The 25,267-nt window shown below is 48.9% G+C and overlaps 1 protein-coding gene, 1 long non-coding RNA gene and 2 other non-coding genes across 12 annotated transcripts; 2 read left to right on the top strand and 2 right to left on the bottom strand.

The window, feature by feature from the left end:
- Nucleotides 1-88: 88 nt before the first annotated feature.
- Nucleotides 89-8,828, bottom strand: ZNF692 (zinc finger protein 692). Of its 9 annotated transcripts, none has more exons than XM_059917964.1 (12): nucleotides 8,718-8,828; nucleotides 7,846-8,033; nucleotides 7,531-7,562; nucleotides 6,924-7,187; nucleotides 6,321-6,369; nucleotides 6,103-6,228; nucleotides 5,533-5,754; nucleotides 5,368-5,445; nucleotides 5,192-5,270; nucleotides 3,600-3,714; nucleotides 710-809; nucleotides 89-567 (listed from the first exon to the last, which is right to left on the bottom strand). In XM_059917964.1, the coding sequence occupies exons 2-12, from the start codon at nucleotides 8,019-8,021 to the stop codon at nucleotides 270-272; spliced, it is 1,539 nt and encodes a 512-aa protein (XP_059773947.1). In that variant the 5' UTR covers nucleotides 8,022-8,033; nucleotides 8,718-8,828; the 3' UTR covers nucleotides 89-269. The 9 variants fall into 9 exon arrangements, with proteins under 9 accessions (XP_059773947.1, XP_059773951.1, XP_059773953.1 ...); XM_059917968.1 differs by having other exon boundaries at nucleotides 6,924-7,019; XM_059917970.1 differs by lacking the exon at nucleotides 8,718-8,828 and adding an exon at nucleotides 8,542-8,592.
- A 5,834-nt stretch (nucleotides 8,829-14,662) lies between these two features.
- LOC132362859 (uncharacterized) lies at nucleotides 14,663-24,223 on the bottom strand. Its single transcript, XR_009502511.1, has 2 exons — nucleotides 23,708-24,223; nucleotides 14,663-15,646 (listed from the first exon to the last, which is right to left on the bottom strand). It is a non-coding gene; the product is annotated as an uncharacterized LOC132362859 (long non-coding RNA).
- On the top strand, nucleotides 24,165-24,270 carry TRNAL-CAA (transfer RNA leucine (anticodon CAA)). The gene is made up of 2 exons: nucleotides 24,165-24,202; nucleotides 24,225-24,270. It is a non-coding gene; the product is annotated as a tRNA-Leu (tRNA).
- A 297-nt stretch (nucleotides 24,271-24,567) lies between these two features.
- On the top strand, nucleotides 24,568-24,639 carry TRNAE-CUC (transfer RNA glutamic acid (anticodon CUC)). The gene has a single exon. It is a non-coding gene; the product is annotated as a tRNA-Glu (tRNA).
- Nucleotides 24,640-25,267: the final 628 nt, after the last annotated feature.

Below are 25,267 nucleotides of genomic sequence, written 5' to 3'. Positions count from 1 at the left end.
ACTCAGGCACATTCCAGGAGAGCCTGCTTCCAAAGGAATCAAGATTCCTGTACCTCAGGTGCCAAAACACTCGCTCTGCTCACACACGTCCATGTAAAATACTGGGTTTATTCTGTCCTTTAGGATGACTAAAGTAGCCCGGCTCCCCTAGAGCACAGTCTTGCCCCTGCCCTGCACTGCCCATCACCCTAGTCCCCAGGGACCAGTCGTCTGGCCCTTCTTGCTCCTTTCCAGTCCCTGGCTCCCCAAATTCTGGGGAATGCTCACTGCTAAGGGAGCAGTGTGGGAGCCTGAGGAGCCAGAGGGGGCCTGGATCCCTCGTCGGTCCCCAGGGATGCAGGGGCAGAGATGCTGGAACAGGACTCCAGTGGACCAGCTAATTCTTGCGGGGCCAGGAGCAAGGCGGGGTGGCTTTTGCTGCGGTGAGCTGTGACACTGTCTGGCTTCTCGAAGCGCTTGCCGCAGAACTCGCAGGGGAATCGCAAGGCAGCCACCGTCTCTGCATGCTTGCGCCGATGCCAGTTCAGGGACGCCTTCTGGCGGCAGGTGAACCCGCAGATCTCACACCTGAGCCAGGGACAGCAGAGGGAAGAAAGGGGCCTCAGCCCATCTTGACTTCCCCAGGGGTTCCTCCTGGTCCCAAGTGCCCAGATGTCCTGCCAGCACCTCCCCATTTCCCCCCACCCCGGGTTCTCTTCCCCACACTCACTGCAGGGGTTTCTCTCCAGTGTGGATGCGCCGGTGGATGACCAAGTTGCTGCTGGTGCGGAAAGACCGGGCGCAGAACTCACAAATGTAGTCTCGGGTATCTGTGGGCACATGGGGGACAGCCCAGCATCCATCCCCAAGCTGAGGCCCTTCCTTGGTCCAACCCCACTGTCCCCCAAAGGAGTACTGTCCCGATTCAGCCTGCATATCTCACTCCTCCCACCCCCCCCCCCAACAGTGCCGTGTGACCTGTCAGACGCCCTGCGGGTGTCAAGAGCCAATTCCCTCTCCTTTCTCCCTGAACCTGCCCCCCTGCCAGCTCTAACAGCACCTGCCCATCGGCCATCTCCAGCAGTTCTCACAGGCCTGCTGCGGTTTTTCTCCTACACCTCCTGCAGCAGAGGAGGTAGCCTTGCTTTTCATGGCATCCTGTAGACCTCTGTCCCACCGCTGCTCTGTACACCCTGCCATCAGACCACACACAAACCCCTACAGCCTTCATCCCCATCACGCTCCTGCACTCCACACAGCTCTGGCTCCAGGCCCTCTCCTCAGCCACCTCCACTGCTGGCAGTTCGTTTTCTACGTGTCCAGCACTCCCGTCCCCTGTTCCCTGGCCTTCACTGACCCGGCCGCCCCCCCACAACCCTTCTCAGCCACCATTCCCAGGTCATGCCCCATCACTGCACCACCTTGAAATCACAATTTCAGACATCCCAGTTCCAGCCAGGGCCCCCTACCTTGTCCTGTTAGTTATCCCACGGTTCCAGGCTGCCAGTCCAGCAGCCCACTGCCTTCCCACTGTCCCCCTCCCGTCTCTTTGCCCAGTTCATTTCCAGGGCATCTTGGTAGCCTTCCTTCACTCACACTACCAACTCACCTGTCCCTCTCTCCCTCAGCTGTGCCTGCTTGGTTAAAACCCAACTCAGGATAAATACAACCCTTAGCCTGCTCCAGGCCGGCACACGTGTGCCAAGCGGGGCAGAAACACAACCTACAACCTCCCACCCTCACCCCACGTTCAGCTCTACTTTCACACACAACTACAAGTGTCAAGCCTCACCCCCGCCGCACACACACAATGCCTCTGCAACTCCTTGGTCAGTTCACTCTCCCACTTTCTAGAGTTCAGAAGGGCATTTTCCACACGACCTCCTCTTTCTACCAACCTCACTCAGCAGTGACCTCGTTTTATAAGTCACCAAGAAGAGAGGAGCCAGGAGAGAATGCCCACATCCTCCCCCCACCTAATCCGCCAGCCAATTTGCCAACTTGCTTCTGTGCCCATATATGTGAATAGTCCCTGCTTCCCTGTGGCTGCCCTCCAACTGTGCTCAGAGACACCCCTCCTCACCGCCTTAAGGTTGCTCAGCCCACCCTGGCATCAGCAAGCCTTTCCTCTCTGCGGGATCATTCCCATCTCTGTGCTCAGGCTCACAGCCCTCCAACTTACACCTATTTCTCTGCTTGTCTTCACAGTAGAACTCCAAAGAGTTGTCCATACTTGCTGTCTACACTTCCTTAGCTCGTCTCTGCTCTGAACCCCCTCCATTCTGGCTGTCATCTCCCTTGTCACATGCCATTTTGTCGTCTGGTCAAGGATGGCTTCCCACCACCCTGTCTGGGGGCCTGTGCGCATCCTCATCTCACTCAGCTCTGCAGCACTGGCACATCTCACCCCTCCCACCTCCCTGGAGCACTTTCTCCCCTTGGCTCCTCAGATACCACTCTCTTCACCTGCCCCACCGGCCCCTCTGTAGCTGCCCTTCCTACCTGCCCTGCTCAGACCTCTTCTCTACCTATGTTCACTCTCTCCCTGTAGGAACACTCCACCCATGGCTCTAAACACCACCCACGTGCTCATGATGAACACTTTTTTCTTGCCCAACATCTCCCCTGAACACGAGATGCACATTTTCTGGGATACCTAAGTAGCATGTCCCAAATAAAATGTCATGTCCCTTTCTTGAGGCCTGCTTCTCCCTCATTTTCAGGAAATCACATCACCTTCTGCCCAGTTGCTCAGGCTGGAACCCTCCAAGTCACCCCTGACTCCACAGTCCTACCCATGGACAATCCGTTCTTCCCACAGTAGCCCTGGCTCCATCTTCGCTCTCTTGTCAGTCTCCAGCCACTTCTCACCAACTCGACTGTCCAGGTCACTATCGCTGTGCACTGCACATTCCTGCCATCCCCTATTCTCCACATGGCAGCCACAATGCTCCTTTTAAAATCAGTTCTGTCCCTCCCTCCACTGCACTGGTGCCCATCACATTTGGCCAGGAGCCAAGCCAACCCGATGGTGGTCTTGCAGGCCCCTACCACCTATCTGACCTCTCTTCCTTCCTTTCTAATCTCCTGGCCTCCTCTCCATTCCTGGAACATGCCCTCAGATGCCAGTTTAGGGTCCTCTCACGTGCTGCCTGTGGATGTGGCGAAGCCTCCATTCCTCCCTTCACTTAGGTCTTTGCTCAAAGCACCTTTCACAGCTCTTTGTAGCCCTTCACTAGAGTGGACATCTTAGGTGAGTACTGCCTGCTTTATTCACTGCTGTATCCCAGCACCTAGAACAGTTTCAAGCAGGCAGGATCTAAACACACAGAGAGTGCAGGATGAGTGTGTGAGTGAGAGTTATCCCAGAGCAGTGTGACAAGACCTGCAGATAGGAGGTGATGGGCCTCATGGGGGAGGTGAAGGGACTCACAAAGGGAGGGGAAGGGATCCACAGGGGGAGGTGATGGGCTCTACGGGGGAGGTGAAGGGACCCACAGGGGGAGGAGAAGGGACCCACGGGGGAAGGTAAGGTGACACACAAAGGGAGATGAAGGGACTCACAGGGGGAGGTGACAGGACCCACAGTGGGGAGGTGAGGAGGCATTTCCACCACTCACCACTGTGCAGCTTCACATGCTCCTTCAGGTGTTTCTTAAAGTTGAAGGACTTCCCACAGGCCGGCTCTGGGCAGGAGAAGGACTTTTGGTGGATGTGCTGGTACTTCTTGTGGTGCTAGGGGAGGAAGCACATGGTCTCCTCAGGGCGACCACCAGAGCTGACCCAGCAGGCAGGCTCTTCTGCCCTCTCCCACAACAGTTCTCCTTGTCACCGCCAGCCCACATCACCCTGGCCGGTCCTCACCTATACATGAGCACCCCCATCCCATCCCTTTCTGACCCCAAACTCTGCCCTCACCCTATCCTGCCCTCAACTTCCATTATCTCACCTCCTTGTCACAACCTCACCTTGCAATGCCCAGGTCCCTCAAAAAAGTGCACTTCTGGTGACACTCTTGGTTCCCTAACTATGGATTTGCCATCTGCCAGGGATGGGAACATATTTTTTTGGTGGGTATGATTATTCTCCTTGATATCAATATCAATGTACAACAGTATCACTGAGATGGCCTACTTTTTATTAATAGCTCACCATGGGATTATATCATTTCCTCCTAAATCTGCTTTGGAAACACACACACACACACACACACACACACACACACACACACACTCTTTCTCAACCTGGAACACTTTTAAGGATAGTGTGTTCTTCAACCTTAACTCCCCAAGTATTTCTGGGAAATATTTCTCTTTTTATCTGGTCTAATTTCACATCCTGGCTCACTAAGTTGCATGCGCTTTCCCTTTCTCCATGATCCCATTTTCCCATAATTAAACTGCTGCTGGGGGCTACTTCAGTCTCCTCCATTAATAGACTCAAGTATGTTTGACCAGCCCTGCTGAATGTTCTTCTCAGAAGCCCAGAGCTTCACCACCACTTGGGGACCTTCCCCCTCTCCCAAATCCCATCCACCCAGACTTCACCATCCCTCAGGTCTGGGTCCTCCCCCCAGCCTCAGAACCCTGTGAGAGCTCTGGCTGAGTGTGGGGCTGGGACTCTTCTCTCTCTGTGCCTCAAACCTCTCCTGCAGTGAGGCTGGGGACAGGTCTGTCTCCTAATCCTCCTGGAGTAAGGACCACCCATATGAGCCAGCAGGGCGAGGCAGCCCGATGGAGTGAGGAACCCAGCACCATGACACACTAGCTGAGAAGCCTTGGGCAATGCTTAACCTTTCTGTTCTCCTTGGTTTCCTCATCTGCAAAGCAGGAGTAGTACCAGCACCCACTTCATGGGAATGCTGAGAAGATCAAAAGACTTGACACATATCAAGTGCTTAGAATAGTCACTAGCACCCCAAAAGCCTGAGGAATGCCACCATCATCTCCATGTGGTCATCAGAGGGCCTGTGTAACAAGCAGTAGTGAGCAGCAGCTGTGCACCTGAGGCTTGGTTTTCTGCCTTAACTGCTAGTCATCTGGATTAGTGATTATTAACTGTAGGCAAGCTCTGCACGTCCATCCCAACTCTTCTCTCCCTGGCTCTGAATTCCCCCCACACCCTAGGCTTCTTTGCCTCAGCTTCTCCTTCAGCCCTTCTCCTCCACCCATGAGGCTACACAGAACCCAACCTGTACCCCTCACATCCTCACATTCAAATACTGCCGGTTTGAGAAGATCCTCCCGCAGCCAGGGAAGTCACAGGGCAGCAGCTCTCTTTTGGCAGCTTTCCTGGGGGAGGAGAATAGGAAACAAGAGGACTTGTGCAGGCTCTCCTCCACCTCCCTCCGCTCCCTCCCCTACCCAGAGCCACTTCCCCCAGTCCTACCTAATTCTCTTGGGGCCAATCTGAGCAGTGTCCTCATCCCATGCCGAGGCCAGAGCAGACTGAGCCTGACTCCCAGGGCTACGGGCAGCAAAGAGGGAGCAGAGGGCCTCGAGGGAGGGCCATGTCCCAGGATGCCCCTGCCCTCTGTCTCAGCCATCAGGTTACCTGGCCAGGGGCTCAGTCTGCTGGTCTGCTTGAGGGGTCCCACTGAGCTCTGGCTGTATCCTGACTTCTACAGGCAGAGGAGCTCCAGAACCCAGTGAGGATGCTGATGAGGATGGCGAAGCAAGAGGAGCTGGGACAGCTGCAGGGGCCGGGGGTATCTCCCCATCCTTAAGTGCATGGGTGACAGGGGAAGGGGGTGGTCTGGGGGCATCTGGCTCACTGCTGAAAGGAGAATGAAGAGGAGGAGGGCATTATCTCCCTGGATTCTCAGCCAGCCCCAGCCCAACCCCAACCCCAACCCCTAAATTGCAAAGATCCCAAACTCAGAACAACCCTACCCCCACCACAGGCTCCCTGTTCATACCTACTTTCAGCTTTCATTTTCCCCCAGAGCCTAACTTCCTTTCCACCCAATCCAAAGCCTCTAGTTCTTTCTGCCTTCCCCAAAGCCTACCCTGCCCTCTCCACCAACAAGCCCCTCCCTCAAGTCTGCAAAGCTCTGGGTTCCCCAGCCAGTCACCCCCTCCCTCCTCCTGCTCTGCTCAGCGTCCTCCCTCAGCCCCAACTTGCTCATCTGGGGAGGAGCTGTAGGTCCATGGGCTGGCATCACTGAGCATCTCCTCTTCATCCTCATCTTCCTCTTCCCCGTCTTCTTCTCCTAGGGATGGGAAGGCCTCTGGCGGGGGTTCCACCCCTCTGCAGGTCCAAGGAAGGCAAGCATGAGGTCCTGCTCCCTCACTCCCATTGTCCACCCAGGTCTATCCTGTCCCCCCGAACCCCAAACTCACCTGGGCAACCTGGCCTCCTCAGTCCTCTCATCATGCTTAGATTCCAAACCTGTTGGCATATGTAGGGTCAAAGGGGAAGGAACTCTGTATTGGAGGCATGAGGACAGGTGGAGTTCTAAGGTCTGAAGTGGTAGGAAGACTCTTAGGAAGGAGGAAGAGGGGGCAGAGGCTACTGGAGTGGGAGGGGTTGTTTTATTTTAGAGATGGTACATTCACATGGTTCAAAAAAAAGTTTTTTTTTTTGAACCATGTGAAAAGTACACTGTGAAAAGTCTCCTTTCCAATACTATACCCCAGCCACCTCGTTCCTCCTACAGGTAACCTGGTTTCCTACATGCCCTTCCAGAAATATCTTATACATTCATAAGTACATACAAATATTTTCCTTTCTCCTCTTATTTTTCCACCAACGGTAATATACCATACATCCAATTCTGTATTTTGCTTTTCACACCTAAAAATATATTTGAGGATATATTTCCTTGTCACCATAGAGTTTTTCCATGGAGAAAGGATCATTTTTAAAGAATGGGGTTCTGAGCTACAGGGACAAGAACACTTTTCCCTCCTTTTTCTCCATAACTCTTCTTTCCCCCAGCCTACCTGCGGGCTCCGGCCCACTCCTGGCTTCTGGGCACCAGCTTCTCTGGCCAGTACTTGCAAGGGGGACCGGATTGGGCTCCTCTGGAGATGTGGGGCCTGAAGAGGGGCCCCAGGAGAAGGTGTGGCCGGCTGAGCACTCCCACACAAGCCCCCCATCTCGGCCCCCAGGTCCCCGCAGCCCAGGCACCAGGCTGCACTCTCGACTGTGAGCATGAGACAGGAGCACCAGATACTGCAGACCCTTGGGGGCCACAGGCTCCGGACCTAGAGCAGTGAAGGCAACAGTCAGGGTGAGCTGGGAGGTCCTCTCCTCACATCCTGGAGAGCCACACTCAGACAGCCCTGTACCCCCACCCCCTGGGCAACCCTGGTCCCTAATCCAGTTTACCATTCTTCAGAGCCCAAACCCCACGGTTCTGAGATATTGCTCCCTTCTCCACAGGCTGCCTCCTTGGGCTCCCCAACTCCCCCATCTCTTCCCAAACTCACTCAAGTCTCCCTCTAATCCAATCCCGTTAGGGAGGGTGTTTCTGGGTCACACCACTCCCTGTTGCCCCTCTTCTCTCTCTGGCTCCTAATCCTCTACCCCTAGCCATTCCCTACCCACCTGCACAAAGCACGCAGCCTGAAGAAGTGTACCTGCCAGGGGGACAAGAGGCAGGTCAGGTGGGGGCCCATGTGGCCAACTGCCCTCAGCTCTGGGCATTCACACACTTAGGGGGTCCCCTATTCTCTGGGACCAAGAGGTGGGGGGAGACCCTGGGAGGCCACAAATCACACTGGCTTTACTGCTGAAGTGAGAAATCTGCCAGTGGGAAGGAGCAGCAGGCCAGCACCTGATGTGGGAGAAAGGGGGGCAGGTAGGGTGCTGGGTGTTGCAGCCTGGGTGCCCTCCGCCAGAACCCTTGACCCGGCCCCTAACCGGTCCAACAGGAACTTGGCCAGCTGCGAGTGCAGGGAGAAGCCCAGCTGCTCCTTGAGGAGGCACCACTGTTCCATGTGGCCGCCCAGGCGGATGCGGCACTTGCTGCGGCGCGCATCCAGCTGCCGCCGCTTCTCTCGCCGCCTGCGGGACGCGTCCGCAGGGGAGGCAGCCATGAGTACCAGGGCCTGCGGGGTCGGGGAGACACGCGTGTGGGCCGGCCTGATCCGGGGCCAGAGGCCCCGGCTCCACCCTCCGCTGCGGCCTCAGTTTCCTCAACGGTGAATTGGGGCAGAACTAAACCACTGCAATAGCATTCGCTGCCACTGGGTCCAAACCACCTCTGCTTGCATTACAGGGCGTGTAAATTAGCGCTATGGGGTGGGTATCTTGGGGGTGGGAGGTAGGGGGACTGCATCAAAGTCAGAATGGCCTGATCCTGGGCCCACTGACGTGAAGAACTGGAGCTATGCGTAAGGAAATTTCGACTAGGAAGGGGCAGAGGGTAAGGTAACAGTTTCATCTTCAAAAGGGCATGGGTCTTTACTGGTTGATGAGGGAAGGAGAGGTCGTGTGCATTGGGAGAGCTCCTCATAGTTCGGTCGTTGTGGGTGGAGCCGGGACAGGGGGGCGGGGAACGGGGGGTCTGGAAGGCGCCCCCCCACTCCGTTTCGGGCCGCGCCACTGAACACTCACACTGCGTCGGATGGGCCAATTCCTAAGGCAGCTCCCAGGCCGCCCAGAGCTCCCGCCGCGGCCCACCCCCACCCCGGCCTTACCTGAGCGCCCCCACCCGCCCTCATCCCGACTGCGCCTGCGCCTCCCCAGCGTCGCGCGCAGGCCCGGAGAGCGGCGGGAGGACAGGGGCCCACCTCGCGCGCGCCGCCTCCGTTTCTCTTTTAAGAGGAACCCGTCCCCCTTCGCGTCGGTGGCTCCAGCCTGGAACTGGGGCCCGGGCTTGCCTGGGAGGGGAGAGTCGGAGGCTGACCGCGCACGCCTGCGCACTAGCCGCCCAGCGCAACGCCTGCTGGGAGCCTTGGTTCCCACACAAAGTGTTCAGGTTCTTTGCTGAGCCCTGCGGGGGCTGTGGACGGGTCGCTTCCGCGGCGACCGCCTGTGCTTGGTGACCAAAGGCTTGGGGAAATGGAATAAGTAGGGCCAAGCCCTCCTCCCGTGCACCGACCCCAGCCCCTTCAATCTGCCCAGGGACGTGGCTTCTGCAGTTGTTCCTACTTTGTACTTCACCTTCGATTTCCCCCTCCCAATTGCCACCAAGAGGCAAACACGTGCTGCAGAATCAGACACTTTTAAAACCAATTAGAGCTCTCTCCAGACCCCCAAGGCAACCACCACCTATGGCCCATTTCCTCTGTTCCCCGTCAAAAGTCATCCGAGAAGTTGCCTAGATTTGCTGCGGACTATTCCGCACGTCATTCCCTTTTCAGTTGACTAGCATGGAGCTTTTCTCTCCACCGAGCCACTGGAATGGCGCTTGTCTAGGCCACTTGGGGTAGCCACTTTGCTAAAGGCAGTGGTCAGTTCTCTGCCTCTCTACCCCTAGAGCAACATCTGACAATGTAGATATTTCCCTCCATGCAACGCCCCAACCTCCACTACAGGTTGGCTGGCTTCTGTCACTTCACACACTCCTGGTTTTCCTCCCTCCTCATCGGCTCCTCCTTTCCTTTGTTGGATCTTCATCCACTGTCTAGGCAAAACAGATTGACTGTCCTCTGGTTTGGGCTTTGTCCCTGGACCAAGTCCTCTCTCTTCTGGACCAAGTCTTCTCTTTTCTTTCTTCTTGTTTGATGTATTTGGCCCCATGGCTTTAAATACAGTACACTGATGACTCCCAGTTTATATTTCCAGCCTGGCCTTCTTTCAGCTCCAGACTCATATCTAACTGCCCACTTTACACTGATAATTGAGTTAAGAACTAGAACAGTGCCTGGCACATAGCAGTGACAAAAGCTAGTTGATATTTTCTCAAACATGAGTGTGGCCAACACATAACACTTAACAATCCTTGCCCCTCTCCTATCTCAGTAAATGTTGCCATCATCCACCCACTTGTTCAGAACAAAAACCTGGGAATGATCCTTGACTCTTCTTCTGTAATACCAACACCATATATTGATACATCAGCTAGTCCTGCTGATACTATCTGTAAAAATATATCTGAATCCAATCACTTCTGGCCCTCTCCACTGCTAAAACCTTACTCCACGTCACCTGTATTAGTTTCCTGTGGTTGCTGTAACATCCACAAACTTGGTGGCTAAAAACAGCAGACATTTTTTCACTCATAGTTATGGAGGCCGGAAGTTCGTATCAAGCTGTCATCCGGGCCATATTTCTGGTAAAGGTTCTAGGGGAAAATCCTTTCCTTGCCTCTTGTAGCTTCTAATGATGACCTGGCATTCCCAGGCCTGTGGCCACATCACTCCAATCTCTGTCTCCCCGGTCACATTGCTACCTCCTCTTTTGTCTGTATCAAATCTCCCTCTGCTTCTCTTTTATAGGGACATTTGTGAAGGTATTTGGACCAACCTAGATAATCCAAATAATCTCTCCAACTCAATACCCTAAAATAATCACATGTGCAAAGTGCCAGATTGATCTGCTTCTTTCCACTCTCACCCTCACAAAGCAGGAAGGAGCAAATCTCCTGCTTAAAACCTTTCATGTTTACCAGTACAATCCAAAACCCTTACTATGGCCTCAAGGCCTGTATGGTCTGGCCCTTGGCTGCTTCTCAGCCACCCCCACCTTTCCTCACTTTGTCCACTCTGTCCTACTATTCCCACTTTTTTGCTACTTCTCAAATGTACCAAGCATGCTGGAGGGAGTTCCTTCTCTCCGGAGCACCCACTCTCCAGCTCTTCTTGGGGTTGTTTCCTTCTTATGTAAATCTCAGCTCCAAGATCACCTACTCAGTTACTTTTTGTCATTCTCTGCCCCACTGTGTCCTCCTCCTCCTCCTTCATAGCACTTATAGTTCTCTGAAATCAGTTTAGGAACTTATTTGCTTGTGTGTTTGTTGTTCGTATATGATGATTGTCGGCTATCCCAAGCTTCTCCTCTGTGGCCTAAACAGCCCAAATGACATGCTGTCCGATCATAAGCTACCCTTTAGGATGAAGCCACTATGTCCTGTCGATATCATACTCTTGAATTGTGGTACCAATGACTCAACATGATATTTGTCTGCCCAGTATAAGGTTGGAAGAAAGATCACCCACCTTATTCCAGATACTTTACTAACTGGTGAAGATCCTTCATTCATCAAAAGAACAGGACTCCACAGGGGACAAACAGAAAAAAAGACTTTATTCTTTCCCCTCATGGTCCCTTACTAGACATCTGCAAAATCCTAATTTCTCTGTCCCATGGATGAAATCACAAGCAGGTTCCATAATTCTTGGTTACTCTTAGTTAATAAAAAGTCCTTTATTGATTTGAGACCCAAGAACACTCTTGGTTCTGTCAGTCTGATACTGTTCAAAATAATAAAGCTCTAAATTCCTTAATCCTCCAATAACCCTCTCCAAAGAAATCCTCTTTTTTTCTCTCAGCCTCTCTTCAATTTCTTACATCATTGAAGTAAGGGATGAGCCAAGCCTCATCCTTTGTAATAAATCCTGAAGAGAAGCACTAACTTCTTTGGCATGGAGGGGAAGGGGGGATTCTCTATATTTGTTCTCTGCCTTTAGTGATACCTTAGCCCAATCTGAGACTTTAAGAGTTCCATTTTATCACCCCATTGCAAAGGTTAAGATTAAATTTGAGCTTTTTGTAGCTTTAGCTCTGTTGAGTTACACAGAGTTTACAGTCTCCTGAAACTGCCAATTCTTTTTTCACGTTAAGTTCGTTAAGTCTCCCTATGAAGAACTTGTGAGCTAGGCGTAGGGATCCATGTGGGGGACATTACATTTATCCTCATGACATTTATCTTTCCTGGACTCCAGATGGCACCCTAGCTTCCTCCTTATCCCCTGCCTTGGGAAAAGCCATATCTAATAATACTGCTGTATCCTCTTAGTTCTCAGTATCTTCTCTCTAAATAGAAAAACCACCTTCCACTCCCCTGGTCCAAGAAGAGCCAAACTGCTACAGCGTGGTAACAAACCGGTGATCCGAAATCCTGAGACGGCTCATTTGAAGTGGAGAACGAGCAGTCCACAGGCAGTTTATGCCCCAAATTTCATGAGACCCACAGACAGGATTAGACCTTCTCAGGCCCCAAGTCTATGCACGAGTCCTTCCTCCCACCCTTTGTCTCCCCCTCATCCAATCAACGTCCGGCATCTGTTTTCTCCAGCCAATTAGCATCTCCAGGAGCCCTGTCCCGTTTGTCCTCGCCCCCTGACCATCAGCGGGCGGTGCCTGCGTTCTGCGGACAGTCACACCCGAGCGTGGCCCGCCACAGCCCTCCGTGACGCCATGTGGGCGGGGCGGGACAGTAGATAAGAGACGCGGGCCGCTTCTGCTCGTGGCAGGATAGCTCGCCCGCCCTGCGTCTGGAGACCCAAGTCCCAGCCCGGGAGGGCTGAGGACATGAAGGAGGCCGCCTCCCGGGAGACTCGTCGTCGGGAATGTTGCAGCAGCAGGGGTGCTTTCGGCCGCTGCGGCAGGGGGCGCGGCGGAGCACAGGACGCCGGTCGCGGGGAGACATTGTGTTCCAGGTGCTGAAGCAGCAGCTGTCCAGCGACGCCGTGGTCAGAGTGCACATGGTGGAACGGGACCTTTTCAACCAGATAGCGCGCTAGGTGACCCGGCTCAGGCGGGAGGGAGCGGACCTACGAGACGAGCGCCGGGCCACCGGGACTGCTGAGATCCGCGCCGCCCTCCGGTCGCTCCTGTCCGCGAGAGCTGCGTTTCGTGCCCACACGTCCTCCTTCCTGGCGTGTGGCGGGAGGGTGTTCCGCGCGCTGCCCGCGCTAGTCCGGAGGAGCGGGCTCTGCCTGGGGTCTCCCTGGGACAGGCCCTGCTGCCGAATGCTTGCGGAAAATCGCAGATTTACAGATATAACTAGGTTATCATCCTGGCTGTAGCAGAGATACGTGCACCTGGGCCTTTGGTGTGTTGCGGAAGAAATGAAGGTGTTTGCAGAGCAAATACCCAGAAAAGGAAGAAACATTTAAAATCAGGCAGGGTTGTCATGGGCTCAGGTAAAGGTCCAAGCAAACGTGGGAGGTTAGAATCCAGGCACCTGGACCACTCCTTATGCCTCACCGCCTGGTGAAGATGGAAATAAAGAGAGATCTGATTTGCTCTCAGTAGAACCTGGCTTCGTGTGTGCTGCTTTGTGGGGTGTATGTGATGGGTGAGGAAAGCTCAGACAAAGATAGGGTTCCTCCAATAGAGGAAGTGTCCTGTCTCCTCCCTTCCATCCCTAGTTCAGTATTTCTCCTCTTAGTCATCTTCATCCCCTGTACCAGGTCTTTGCACTGTTGTGCTTGTGTATTCAAATGTAGATGAGAGGTGAAGAAGCCAGAAGGGCAAGTAGAGAGTGCTGACAAAACACTAGCCATCCAAACCAAGCTTACTAGGGGAAGAGGAGCCTGAAATGAGGACTGAAGGGTAAGGGAGAGTCCTTCCCATTCCCACACAGGCCCCCTACATTTTTCTCCTATTTCCTGGCAAGCTAGGACTCCCCATCTAGAGCTCCCTGCTGCTTTCCTCTCAGCCTGCTCCACTTCCTGGGTTTATTCTTTCCCTTTCATCTCTGTTCTCTCTTATTCCTGTTTTATTCTCTCCATTTACTGTCATTTCTTCTGTTTTACTTCTGACTACCCCTTTTTCCTTCTTTCTGGCCCTCCATGCATATTCTTGCCTCCCTTTTCTTTCTGTCTTCTCCCCTTTTCCTTGCCTGTCTTTCATCTATTTTTCTCTGTACCTAGAAAGTTTTACATTTGGGCCAAAAATGGATCCAACCAATCCTCTACTGCCATCTTCCAGCATCAGGCTTCTAATACAGAAGAATTTGTGAGTTACCAGCATTCTGAAGTCCTTTCTTCTAGTTCTGTTCTTGTTGCATTCCCCTCCTGGTCTGTTCAGTCCACTCACCAGGCCATATTTGGATGGTTCCCAAAATGAACCATCATCTCTCCTTGCTTCCACCCTCCCCACACCAGGACCTGGTGAATCTTGCCCTCCACAGACTGTCCATTCAACTGCTGAGAAATGAAGCCACTTTCACCAGTGAGAACTGGGAAACATGGTTGGAATTCCCTCATTGTCAATCTTCAGTTTACTTTCTCCAGGAGTATCTAAAACAGCTGTGGCTAAACTTCCCGTTGGGAGCCCTGAGCAGAGACTGCAGTCTGCTGGATTAGAGTGTTGGTCTTCATGCCTCATCAGCCTTGACACCCTTTAGGCTTTCTCTGAAGTTCATGCAGAGGCTAACCACACCATCCTTCTTTTCCTAGCCCCAAACCCTAATGAAAATGCTCTACCTTGAGAGCTAAATAGACAGGACTTGATCACAAAGCAACTCTTAAGAATCCTAGAAGCTTGCTATAGCTGTGTGTAAAAATGCTCCCCATCAGTGTCCTTCCCATAGCCCTGTTTATCTAGAAGGCCTGGAAAAGGAGGAAAGGAGGTAACCTGCTAACAGCCCCAGCAGTAAAATGAGGTGAGAAGCATGTTTAGTAGGTGAGGACATGTGTTGGGAAAAACTTTTGTTGTAAGGCCTGCTTCTGATTATGCCAACCCTCTCCCTGGGTTGTAAAGACACCCAACATGATGCCTAAAACAAAATGCTTACCCCTCAGCCCTCTCCACCGAGAAAACCCAAGTCTGGCTATTGCATCTGTTGAGATGACTATTTCAAGTTTATTAACTGAAGTCTTGATATTCTGAAGGCAGTAATTTCAGACTAGAAAGCAAAACTGAGCTCTTGGTGGACACTGGGAAAAGGAGATGGGATCTGAAAGTTGCTTGGTAGCAAGAAGTGGATGGTGTTCAAGGGGCATACAAGAAAATTGTTGGAGACAAGTGAGGTGGTTCACATCTCCACTGAGACTGGAAAATAAGTCTGTATTTTCTTGGAGCACTTTAAGGTCATGACAACAGAATGAACAGTGATATGGGGGTGGTCATGGGGAATGGCTTGCAGGAAACATTTTCTCCCTTGCCATGTGCACCACTGCAGTCCAACACGGAGAGAGGAGGAGAGATGGCAGAGCACTGTGGGAGGCTTTTTAGAAGCTGTTATAAGACCCCCTTCGTAACCCGAGCATCTAGACCTACTGAGTCACCTACTCCCTGCCAACACCATATATTGGAGCCTAGGAGATAGCAGATGTGATGCTGGTGAGTTCTCCAGGATCTCCAAAGCCATTACTAGCTGAGGGTCTGGGCCTTGCTGATCTATTAAAGCTCAGTTTATCTTGAAGGAATCTTGTCTTGGGGGTGGGCAGGACAGGGGAAAAGGAATGTCAAAGGAGAGCAGGGAAACAACTGGGAAGCTTGGGGGAAGGACCCTGAGGCACTAAGGAGACAAAGTTCCATGAGCAGGAAGAAAAGACTCCTCTAAATCAGATGACCCTGACTCTTCATTATTGTTCCATCCTCCACCCCGTAACTCCTACCCTGCCCTAGCCTGGTACCACCTCCTCCTCAGCCTGCCCCCAATTCTTGCTCTGCCAATCATCTCCACTTCACCCAGTCCCTACAGCAAGGTAAGAAGACACCTTAAGTCCCAGGGCATTGCTATCTTGTACTTGTGCATCTACTTCCAGGAGGTGAAACAGCAAAAAGGCAGCCGAGTGGAGTTAGAACCAGTCAGGGGCATTGCCTGTAAAGAGTTTAAATACAAAAATAAAACCAAATAAGTCAGTGCTTTTTACTTACCATCATACCCTATCAATCATAAACAATGTTTGTGATAAAACACTTTTCCCAGGTAAAATCTCCTAGTGGTCTAAATTTTAAACAATTGTAGAATTCCAGTTCAGTCAGTCTATCTCAAAATCCTTATGCTTCAAGTAGCACATTCTTATTTGTCCTTTAATAAACATTACATTCTACATGGAAGTTAATTTGGAGAACTCCCATTACTGGGTTGGCCCACTCGGCTACACATGCTCACTTCCAAAGTAAGTTCCTAACAGTTTGGTTTGGAAGCATTTGAGCTCACTTTGGGCACATATAGCATCTCTATGGCTTAAGGTACCACATATACCTGCATTTAAATAGTGGATTCAAAATAAACCATAGCACAGTGGTTGTAAAGATGGAGATTCAAACTTGGGTTAAACAATTCTGTCATTCTACATAGCCACTTGCCTGGAAGCTAAAGTGGCGAAACAGTGTAAACTACGAAGTGTAATATGTTTGGTGAGTACAGAATTTAGTTTATGCATGAAATATTTTATGGAATTTGAACATTTTTTAAAATTGAAAAATCGAGAATAAATGAATCTAGAAAAGAAAATATCACATCAGTAGTAGAATTTAGCCAAATAGCTTTAAAGCTTTCCTCAGTCCTGCCCAGCAGTCCTAAGCACTGCATCTTCTTGCTACCTGGAAACATTTCAGTTCCTCTCAAAAGGTATTCTAGGTATTTCAAGTATCTTGCTCTAACACCACCTCTCTTTCTAGTCCACTCCTTCTGGTCCACTCTTTTTTTTTTTTTTTTTTTTTTTTTACATCTTTATTGGAGTATAATTGCCTTACACTGGTGTGTTAGTTTCTGCTGTATAACAAAGTGAATCAGCTATACATATACATACATCCCCATATCTCTTCCGTCTTGTGTCTCCCTCCCACCCTCCCTATCCCACCCCTCTAGGTGGACACAGAGTACTGAGCTTATCTCCCTGTGCTATACAGCTGCTTCCCACTAGCTATCTATTTTACATTTGGTAGTGTATATATGTCCATGCCACTCTCTCACTTTGTCCCAGCTTACCCTTCCCCCTCCCAATGTCCTCAAGTCCATTCTCTATGTCTGAGTCTTTATTCCTGTCCTGCCCCGAGGTTCTTCAGAACCTCTTTTTTTTTTTAGATTCCATATAAATGTGTTAGCATATGGCATTTGTTTTTCTCTTTCTGACTTACTTCACTCTCTATGACAGTCTCTAGGTCCATCCACCTCACTACAGATAACTCAATTTCGTTTCTTTTTATGGCTGAGTAATATTCCATTGTATATGTGTGCCACATCTTCTTTATCCATTCATCTGTCGATGGACACTTAGGTTGCTTCCATGTCCTGGCTATTGTAAATAGAGGTGCAATGTACATTGTGGTACATGACTTTTTTTGAATTATGGTTTTCTCAGGGTATATACCCAGTAGTGGGATTGCTGGGTCATATGGTAGTTCCATTTTTAGTTTTTTGAAGAACCTCCATTCTGTTCTCCATAGCGGCTGTATCAATTTACATTCCCACCAACAGTGCAAGAGGGTTCCCTTTTCTCCACACCCTCTCCAGCATTTATTGTTTGTAGATTTTTTGATGATGGCCATTCTGACAGGTGTGAGGTGATACCTCATTGTAGTTTTGATTTGCATTTCTCTAAAGATTAGTGATGTTGAGCATCCTTTCATGTGTTTGTTGGCAATCTGTATATCTTCTTTGGAGAAATGTCTGTTTAGGTCTTCTGCCCATTTTTGGATTGACTTATTTGTTTTTTTGAGATTGAGCTGCATGAGCTGCTTGTAGATTTTGGAGATTAATCCTTTGTCACTTGCTTTGTTTGCAAATATTTTCTCCCATTCTGAAGGTTGTCTTTTCGCCTTGTTTATGGTTTCCTTTGCTGTGCAAAAGCTTCTAAGTTTCATTAGGTCCCATTTGTTTATTTTTGTTTTTATTTCCATTTCTCTAGGAGGTGGGTCAAAAAGGATCTTGCAGTGATTTATGTCATGGGTACCAAAAGCATGAGCAGCAAAAGAAAAATAGATAAATTACACGTAATCAAAATGAAAAACTTTTGTGCATCAAGGACATTATGAAGAGTGAAAAGACAACATACAGAATGGAGAAAAATATTTGCAAGTCATATAGCTAATAAAGGTCTAGTATCCAGAATATACAAAGAACTCTTACAACTGAATAACAAAAAGACAAACAACCGAAGTTTTTAAATGGACAAAGAAATCGCCATTTCTCCAAAGAATACATACAAATGGCCAACAAGCACATGAAAATATATTAGTCTTTAGGGAAATGCAAATTAAAACCACAGTGAGGCACCACTTCATACCCAGTAGGGTGGCTATAATCAAAAAAAAAAAAAAAAAAGCAGCTGGGGAGGGAATAGGAGAAATTGGAACCCTCATACATGGCCAGTGGGAATGTAAATTGTTCAACAACTGTGGAAAATAGATTCTAATGACCCAAAATAGAATTACCAATAACCCAGCAATCTATTCCTAGGTATTTACCCAAAGAATTGAAAACAGGTACTTAAACACATGTACACATCAGTTTATAGGAGCACTATTCATAATAGCTAAAATTGCCCAAATGTCTATCAATGGACAAATTGTGATATATCCATACAATGAAATATTATTCAGCCATGAAAAGGAATGAAGTAATGATACATGCTACAATATGGATGCACACTTACTTGGTGTGTGAGCTAAGTGAAAGAAGCCCTGCACAAAAGATTGTCTATAATATGATTCCATTTATATGAAATGTCCAGAATAGGTATATTCACAGAGATATAAAGCAGATTGGTGGTTGCCAGGGGCTAGAGGAAGGGAGGAATGGGGAGTGCTGGGGACTGAATTGTGCCACCCCAAATTTACATGTTGAAGCCCTACTCCCCAATGTGACGGTATTTTAAGATGGGGCCTTTGGGAGCTAATTAGGTTAAGACAAGTTCATGAGGGTGGGGCCCTCAGAACCATGAGAACATACATTTTTATTAAGCCATCCAGTCTATGGTATCTTATTACAGGAGCCCAAGCTGACTAAGACAGGGAGTAACTGCTTAACAGGTACAAGGTATGCTTTTGTGATGATGAAAATATTTTGGAGATAGTGGTTGTACAACATTGTGAATGTACTAAACGCTACTTTGAAAAGTTAATTTTATGTTATATCAATTTCTCCTCAGGTTGTTTTTCTTTTTAATAAATGTATTTATTTATTTTTGGCTGCGTTGGGTCTTCGTTGCTGTGCGCGGGCTCCCTCTAGTTGCAGCGAGTGGGGGCTACTCTTCGTTGCGGTGTGCAGGCTTTTCATTGCAGTGGCTTCTCTTCTTGCGGAGCTCGGGCTCTAGGAGCGCGGGCTTCAGTAGTTGTGGCACGATGGCTTCAGTAGTTATGGTATGCGGGCTCAGTAGTTGTGGCTCACGGGCTCAGTAGTTGTGGCTCGCGGGCTCTAGAGCACAGGCTCAGTAGTTGTGTCTCAGAGGCTTAGTTGCTCCACCGCATGTGGGATCTTTCCAGACCAGGGCTTGAACCTATGTCTCCTGCATTGGCAGGCGGATTCTTAACCACTGTGCCACCAGGGGAGTCCCTCCTCAGTTTTTTTTTTTGAACAAACAAAAACCATGAGAAATAGTCTTCACCACATGGCCAGAGGGGTCCAGAGAATGCTAAGAAGTGTAACAACACTGGATCATTGCCATCAATACAACACATCATGTAATGTCTGTTTTCAAACAAACCCAAACCTTGATTCTGTGGTCTCCTGCAGCTCGCATTCCATATTGCTGATGCCATTTAAGGCAGAACACCTCCCAAAGGGCATCAGTATGTACTGTCACCACCTCCAGTCTGTCCTCCAACCTCACCAGAACCCTGCTCCACTGGGTTCTCAAGTTACTCTCCTCGGCAGCATTGGACAGTTGATCACTTTCTTTTCCTCTACCCTCTTTCTCCACATGGCTTCTACAACACCACAGTCTCCTCTTTTTCTTTCTTTCCCACTGGCCATTCTTTCTCAGCCTTCTGTGCTGCTTCCTCCTCTTTCTCAACTTATTGGAATGTCCCAGGGCTCAGTCTTTGGCCTCTTTACCCACTTTCCAGGTGAGCTCATCCTGTTATATGGCTTTTTTTTTTTTTTTTTGCCCCAGGCGGCAGGCGGGATCTTAGCTCCCTGACCAGGGATAGAACCCGTGTCCCCTGAAGTGGGAGTGCGGAGTCCTAACCACTGGACTGCCAGCGAATTCCCTGTTTTATGGCAGAGATACAAATAAATACAATTTATTGGCCAATGACCTTCCACTTTATATCTCCCACTGTACTCCAGATGCTGGTATCTATCTGCTACTTGACTCCTCTAACAGGCATTTAAAAATTTTTTTAATTTAATTTAATTTATTTTTTTATATACCAGGTTTTTATTAGTTATCCATTTTATGCATATTAGTGTATACATGTCAATCCCAGTCTCCCAATTCATCACACCACCCGCCCACCTCCCGCCACTTTCCCCCCTTGGTGTCCATACGTTTGTTCTCTACATCTGTGTCTCTATTTCTGCCCTGCAAACCGATTCATCTGCACCATTTTTCTAGGTTCCACATATATGCGTTAATATACGATATTTGTTTTTCTCTTTCTGACTTACTTCACTCTGTGTGACAGTCTCTAGATCCATCCACGTCTCAACAAATAACTCAATTTCGTTCCTTTTTATGGCTGAGTAATATTCCATTGTATATATGTACCACATCTTCTTTATTCCATCTGTCTGTCAATGGACACTTAGGTTGCTTCCATGTCCTGGCTATTGTAAATAGTGCTACAATGAACATTGGGGTGCATGGGTCTTTTTGAATTATGGTTTTCTCAGGGTATATGCCTAGTAGTGGGATTGCTGGGTCATATGGTAGATCTATTTTTAGTTTTTTAAGGAACCTCCATATTGTTCTCCATAGTGGCTGTATCAATTTACATTCCCACCAACAGTGCAAGAGGGTTCCCTTTTCTCCATACCCTCTCCAGCATTTGTTGTTTGTAGATTTTCTGATGATGCCCATTCTAACTGTGTGAGGTGATACCTCATTGTAGTTTTGATTTGCATTTCTCTAATAATTAGTGATGACTAACAGGCATCTTAAACTTGAAGATCAAAAACAATACTCTCCCTCCTCCACAGTCTGCCTCCTCCCTGCCTTCCCTGTTAGCCAATTGCTCAGGCCCAAATTCCTCTAGTTAGACGCCACTTCTTTACTTCTTGTGCATCAACAAATCTTATTGGCTCCATCTTAGAAATATATCCAGAATTCAACTATCTCTCACCACCTGGCCTGCTGTTCCCCTGGTCCATCCAAGGGAGCTTGCACTAGCCTCTCAACTCTTCTCCTTGCTGCATTCATGCACTCTGCAGTCCACTCTCCATATAGCAGGCAGAGGATCCTTGGAAAGCAGGCCATATCTTACCAAACCTCAGCTCTCCTCTTCACTCAGGCTGGCACCAGGCCCTCTCATTCAGTTCCAGCCACTTTGTCTGTTTTGCACTCCTTTCTGGCCTTTGCATCTGTTCTCTCTCCCCACAGATATTCTATCTGGTTGCTCCCTGACTCTCTTCAAATGTCTGCTCAAAAGCCACATCCTGAGAGGCCTTCTGAACCACTTACATCTCTCTCTACCCTTCTTTCTCTATTTTTCTTCACAGTACTTATCATTCCCCACATATAATTATTTTATTTATTTTCCATCTTTCTTTGCTGGAATGTGAGCTTCTTGAGCACAGACATTTTGTTTTCTTCCCTGCTGCATCCCTGGTCCTTGCCCTCCAGGGTCTCAGAGGATTTTCTGGGTGAGTTAGAAGGAATGAAGGCAGATCAAGCATGTTGAGGAAAAAGCAGGTAGCTCACTGGGGTACATGGGAGACTGTGAGGTAAGGTCAGGCTGGCCAGAAGTTCCTGAAGGCCAAGTAGGCCACCAGAGAAATTAGGATATTATTGTCAGGGTTGTGGAAAACATCCCTCCCCTTCTCTCAATGCTTATGTCCTCCCTTCAGTTAAGGCTCCAATGTGAAAGAAATGATTATCCAAACTTGGAAATAGAAAAGAGATTATTAGTGACAAAAGTTCCTTCTTTGACCAAAATTTAGTCAGGCTCCTCTGAGTCCTCTTTTCAACTAGGCCTTGACCTTGCGCTTCCATGTCCTGCCTTGTAGAGTCTAATTTTAATAAGAATCCTGCTAGTTAGTCTAGTGAGGATCCCCCCACCTTTAATACCTGATCACCCTCCACAGCTAATCAAACTCCTTATCCCCACCATCCTCCAGGTGATATCTGATGACCCTGGCCTGCAGAAATCCTATTACATCAGTTTAGCAAGAATCTCTCTACTCTTGATGTCTCTTCTTAGCCATTTTGCAACCAGAGACCCCACCCTGCTCCTTAGCTATAAATCCCCACTTTTCCTTGCTGTATTTGGAATTGAGCCCAGTTCTATTATATAAGGTCTCTTTTCCCCTATTGCAGTAGTTTCCGGATAAAATGTGTTTTTAGTGCTTTAACTGCTATTCGGCTCTGATTCTCTTGGACACTAGGTGTCCTTACAGCTTAGCATTGTCTAGCAGATCTTTTGGGGATTATCTGCTTCCATGTGCACCTTTGATTGGCTTCTACTGACTTTATTTTACAATTCTATATGGGTAGAAATTAACTGGTAGAAAACCGGTTTCTGTCTGAGAGCAAAGCCAAAGATTCCTATTTATAGCAATACAAATAAAATTTGTCAAGAGATGCACCTGATTTATCTCTAGTGGAAAAAAACAACCCCAAAGTAGTGACCATACCTTAAACATCACAGTTTATTATACCCTTAATATATTAACCTGTCTTCCATCTGTTAGCAATCTCTTTTCAACATTCCTTTGGCTGACTATTAAAAAAATATCTTCAAAATCTCCTTTGAATTGGTTATAACATCTTACAGAGCCCCTCATTAATGAGTTGAGTAAAATCTTGATACTTGTGCATCATTCATATATTTGCATGGGAGTCATGTGTTTTACTTTTCGAAAATTATTTTTAGAAAAAGTCACTGCAGTGAGGTCTTACTTGATCAAGCCGGTCTAAAAATAGACTTCCACCATCTCATTGCCCTGCTTTTGTTTTGTCCTTACAGCCTGTATGTTTGTTTGTGCTGACTGTGCCCTTCACTGTCAGTCAGCTTGCCAGGGCAGGAACTTTGTTCACTGCTATAGCAATAAAGTCTCAATGAACAAATGAATGAATGAGTGAGTGAATGGCATGTGGTCTGGAGCACAGGAGTGGGGACTTTCCATTTGATGCTAAAGCACTCTTGCTATCTTTGCACTCCTTTGTTAACTGCTCCCCTGAACTCTTTTTCAACTAGGCCTGTCTTTTGGACTTCCATGTTTCTCTCTACAATGTCCATTTTTAGCAAGAATCCTGCTAAATATGTTTAACCAGAATGCCCCATCCTTGATATGTGATCACCCTGAATATATAATGGGGCTCCTTGTCCTCTACCATCTGCCAGGTGATGTCTGATATCCTGGCCTACCTTCAGCAAGAACCCTGTTAGATCGGTTTGTACAGAATCCCCCCCTTAGTAATTTTCCATCCAGTGACGGCCCCCCACCTCTCTCTTTGGCTATAAATTTCCACTCTACCTTGTTGTACTCAGAGCTGAGTCCAATCTCTCCTCCCCCACTGCAAGACCCTGGTGCAGTGGTACCTACACATATCTTGATAACGCCCCCCTTGAATAAAGTCTTCCTTACAGTGCTTTAACAAGTGTCATGAATGAATTTTTTTTCTTGAACACTGATCTCCCCATTATCTCTAACCACGGCTGGGTGACTTGGCAGAGGAAGAGGGGTGCACCTTAAGAGGATGGGTATGCCAGGGACAATAAGGCAGAAAGCCCTCATAATTTTGAAGCAACAACAGTAATCACTGTCGCTTACCCTGTGCCAAGCGTACATTCCAGTGCTTTCCTCGTATTCACTCGTCTAGCCAGTTTTCGCAGCTAGGGCCAGGAATGTGCGGCGGGAACCCGGGATCTGGCAGTGGCGGGTACCACGGGTGGGCTGCATCCTGGCGCTTTCTCTTTGCCTTTGCTGCTATAGTTTCCCTCCTTTGCTGGGCCGGGTGGTCACTAACCCCTCTGGTTTTCTAGCGGGATTGTCCTTGCTTCTGGAGATTCGGCTCGATTTCCGGCTTCGCCCGGGAGAGCGAGGTTGGGCACTCCGGAGTGCCCGGTGTCCTACAAGAGCTCCGCGGCTGGCGGCCGGGGCCCGACAGGCGGTTCTCCTTTGCCCTGGCCGGGCGGATCCAGCGACAGCCCGCCCGGACCGTGAGGCGGGGCAGCGCAGCAGGCTGCCGCAGGAAGCAGGCTCTGTATGAGTAAGCAGTTTGCAGCGTGTCAGGATGGCCGAGTGGTCTAAGGCGCCAGACTCAAGGTGTGTACCTTCCCTGTGGGCTTTCTGGTCTCCGAATGGAGGCGTGGGTTCGAATCCCACTTCTGACAGGTGCTTTTTGCCACCTTCGGCTAGGTTAACATATGTAAGAACATTTCCCCCGTGCTGCTGGCGTTTTTTTTTTTTTTTTTTCCTGTTTTCTGAGAAGGCAGCCATATTCAGATTTTACCGTTCCTGCTGTTCTCCACTGCCTGTTTTTTCGGATTTACAGTGGCCGAGAGACTGTCTAGGTGGAAAAGGGAACCGGTGTTAAGTACCCGAGGTTCATGTAATCATATTCACGAACCCAGTTTACGTCACACCTTTTACACTTAGTCTAGCTCGATGTAGAATTCACTGTCATGTGCTCCCTGGTGGTCTAGTGGTTAGGATTCGGCGCTCTCACCGCCGCGGCCCGGGTTCGATTCCCGGTCAGGGAAAGTTCGCTTTTTGTTTCAACTTAACCTCAAAAATACAGTATTGCTTCTTTTTGGGAGAAAGTAATTACCAGAGGTGAGAGTTATTCTGGTTAAGGGGTACTAGCTGTTTGTGAATCATTGTCCTATACCTACAATACCTTAATTAGGAAGGGAAGAACATTGCGGACAGCGCTAAATGATCCCAAAAGAAAACCCTGGTGCTGCCACAAGTGCCAGTCTTCCAATGCCCAGGGTTAAAAAAAATCTCCCCGAATGCCCAAACTACCATTAGAATGGCAGATGTCACCTAGAGGGGGACTCAGGAAGGTCTTAGCTCCTCACAATGGCTCAGGCAAGTTTTGCTATGAAAAGAAGTCAGGAGATTCTCTCCCACCCCAACATCTACCTTTTTATTTTGAAAGTAAATTGAAATAATTAAAACAATGACCCAACGAACACTGGTGTCCTTTCTACCTACATACGACATAGGTTAATATTTTGCCACATTTTCTCTTTCTCTCTAGACAGATAGAGCTTCCCCAGCCTCCCACCCATTTGAGAGTTGCAGACAGTATTACACTACTCCATGTCACACCTGAGAAAATTAACGTTAACTTGTCATCATCAGATACCAGTGCACGTGCAAATT

This window comes from Balaenoptera ricei, chromosome 3 (assembly GCF_028023285.1).
Source record: "Balaenoptera ricei isolate mBalRic1 chromosome 3, mBalRic1.hap2, whole genome shotgun sequence".
Classification (NCBI taxonomy): Eukaryota; Metazoa; Chordata; class Mammalia; order Artiodactyla; family Balaenopteridae; genus Balaenoptera; species Balaenoptera ricei.
This window is presented reverse-complemented; position numbering and strand designations above follow the sequence as displayed.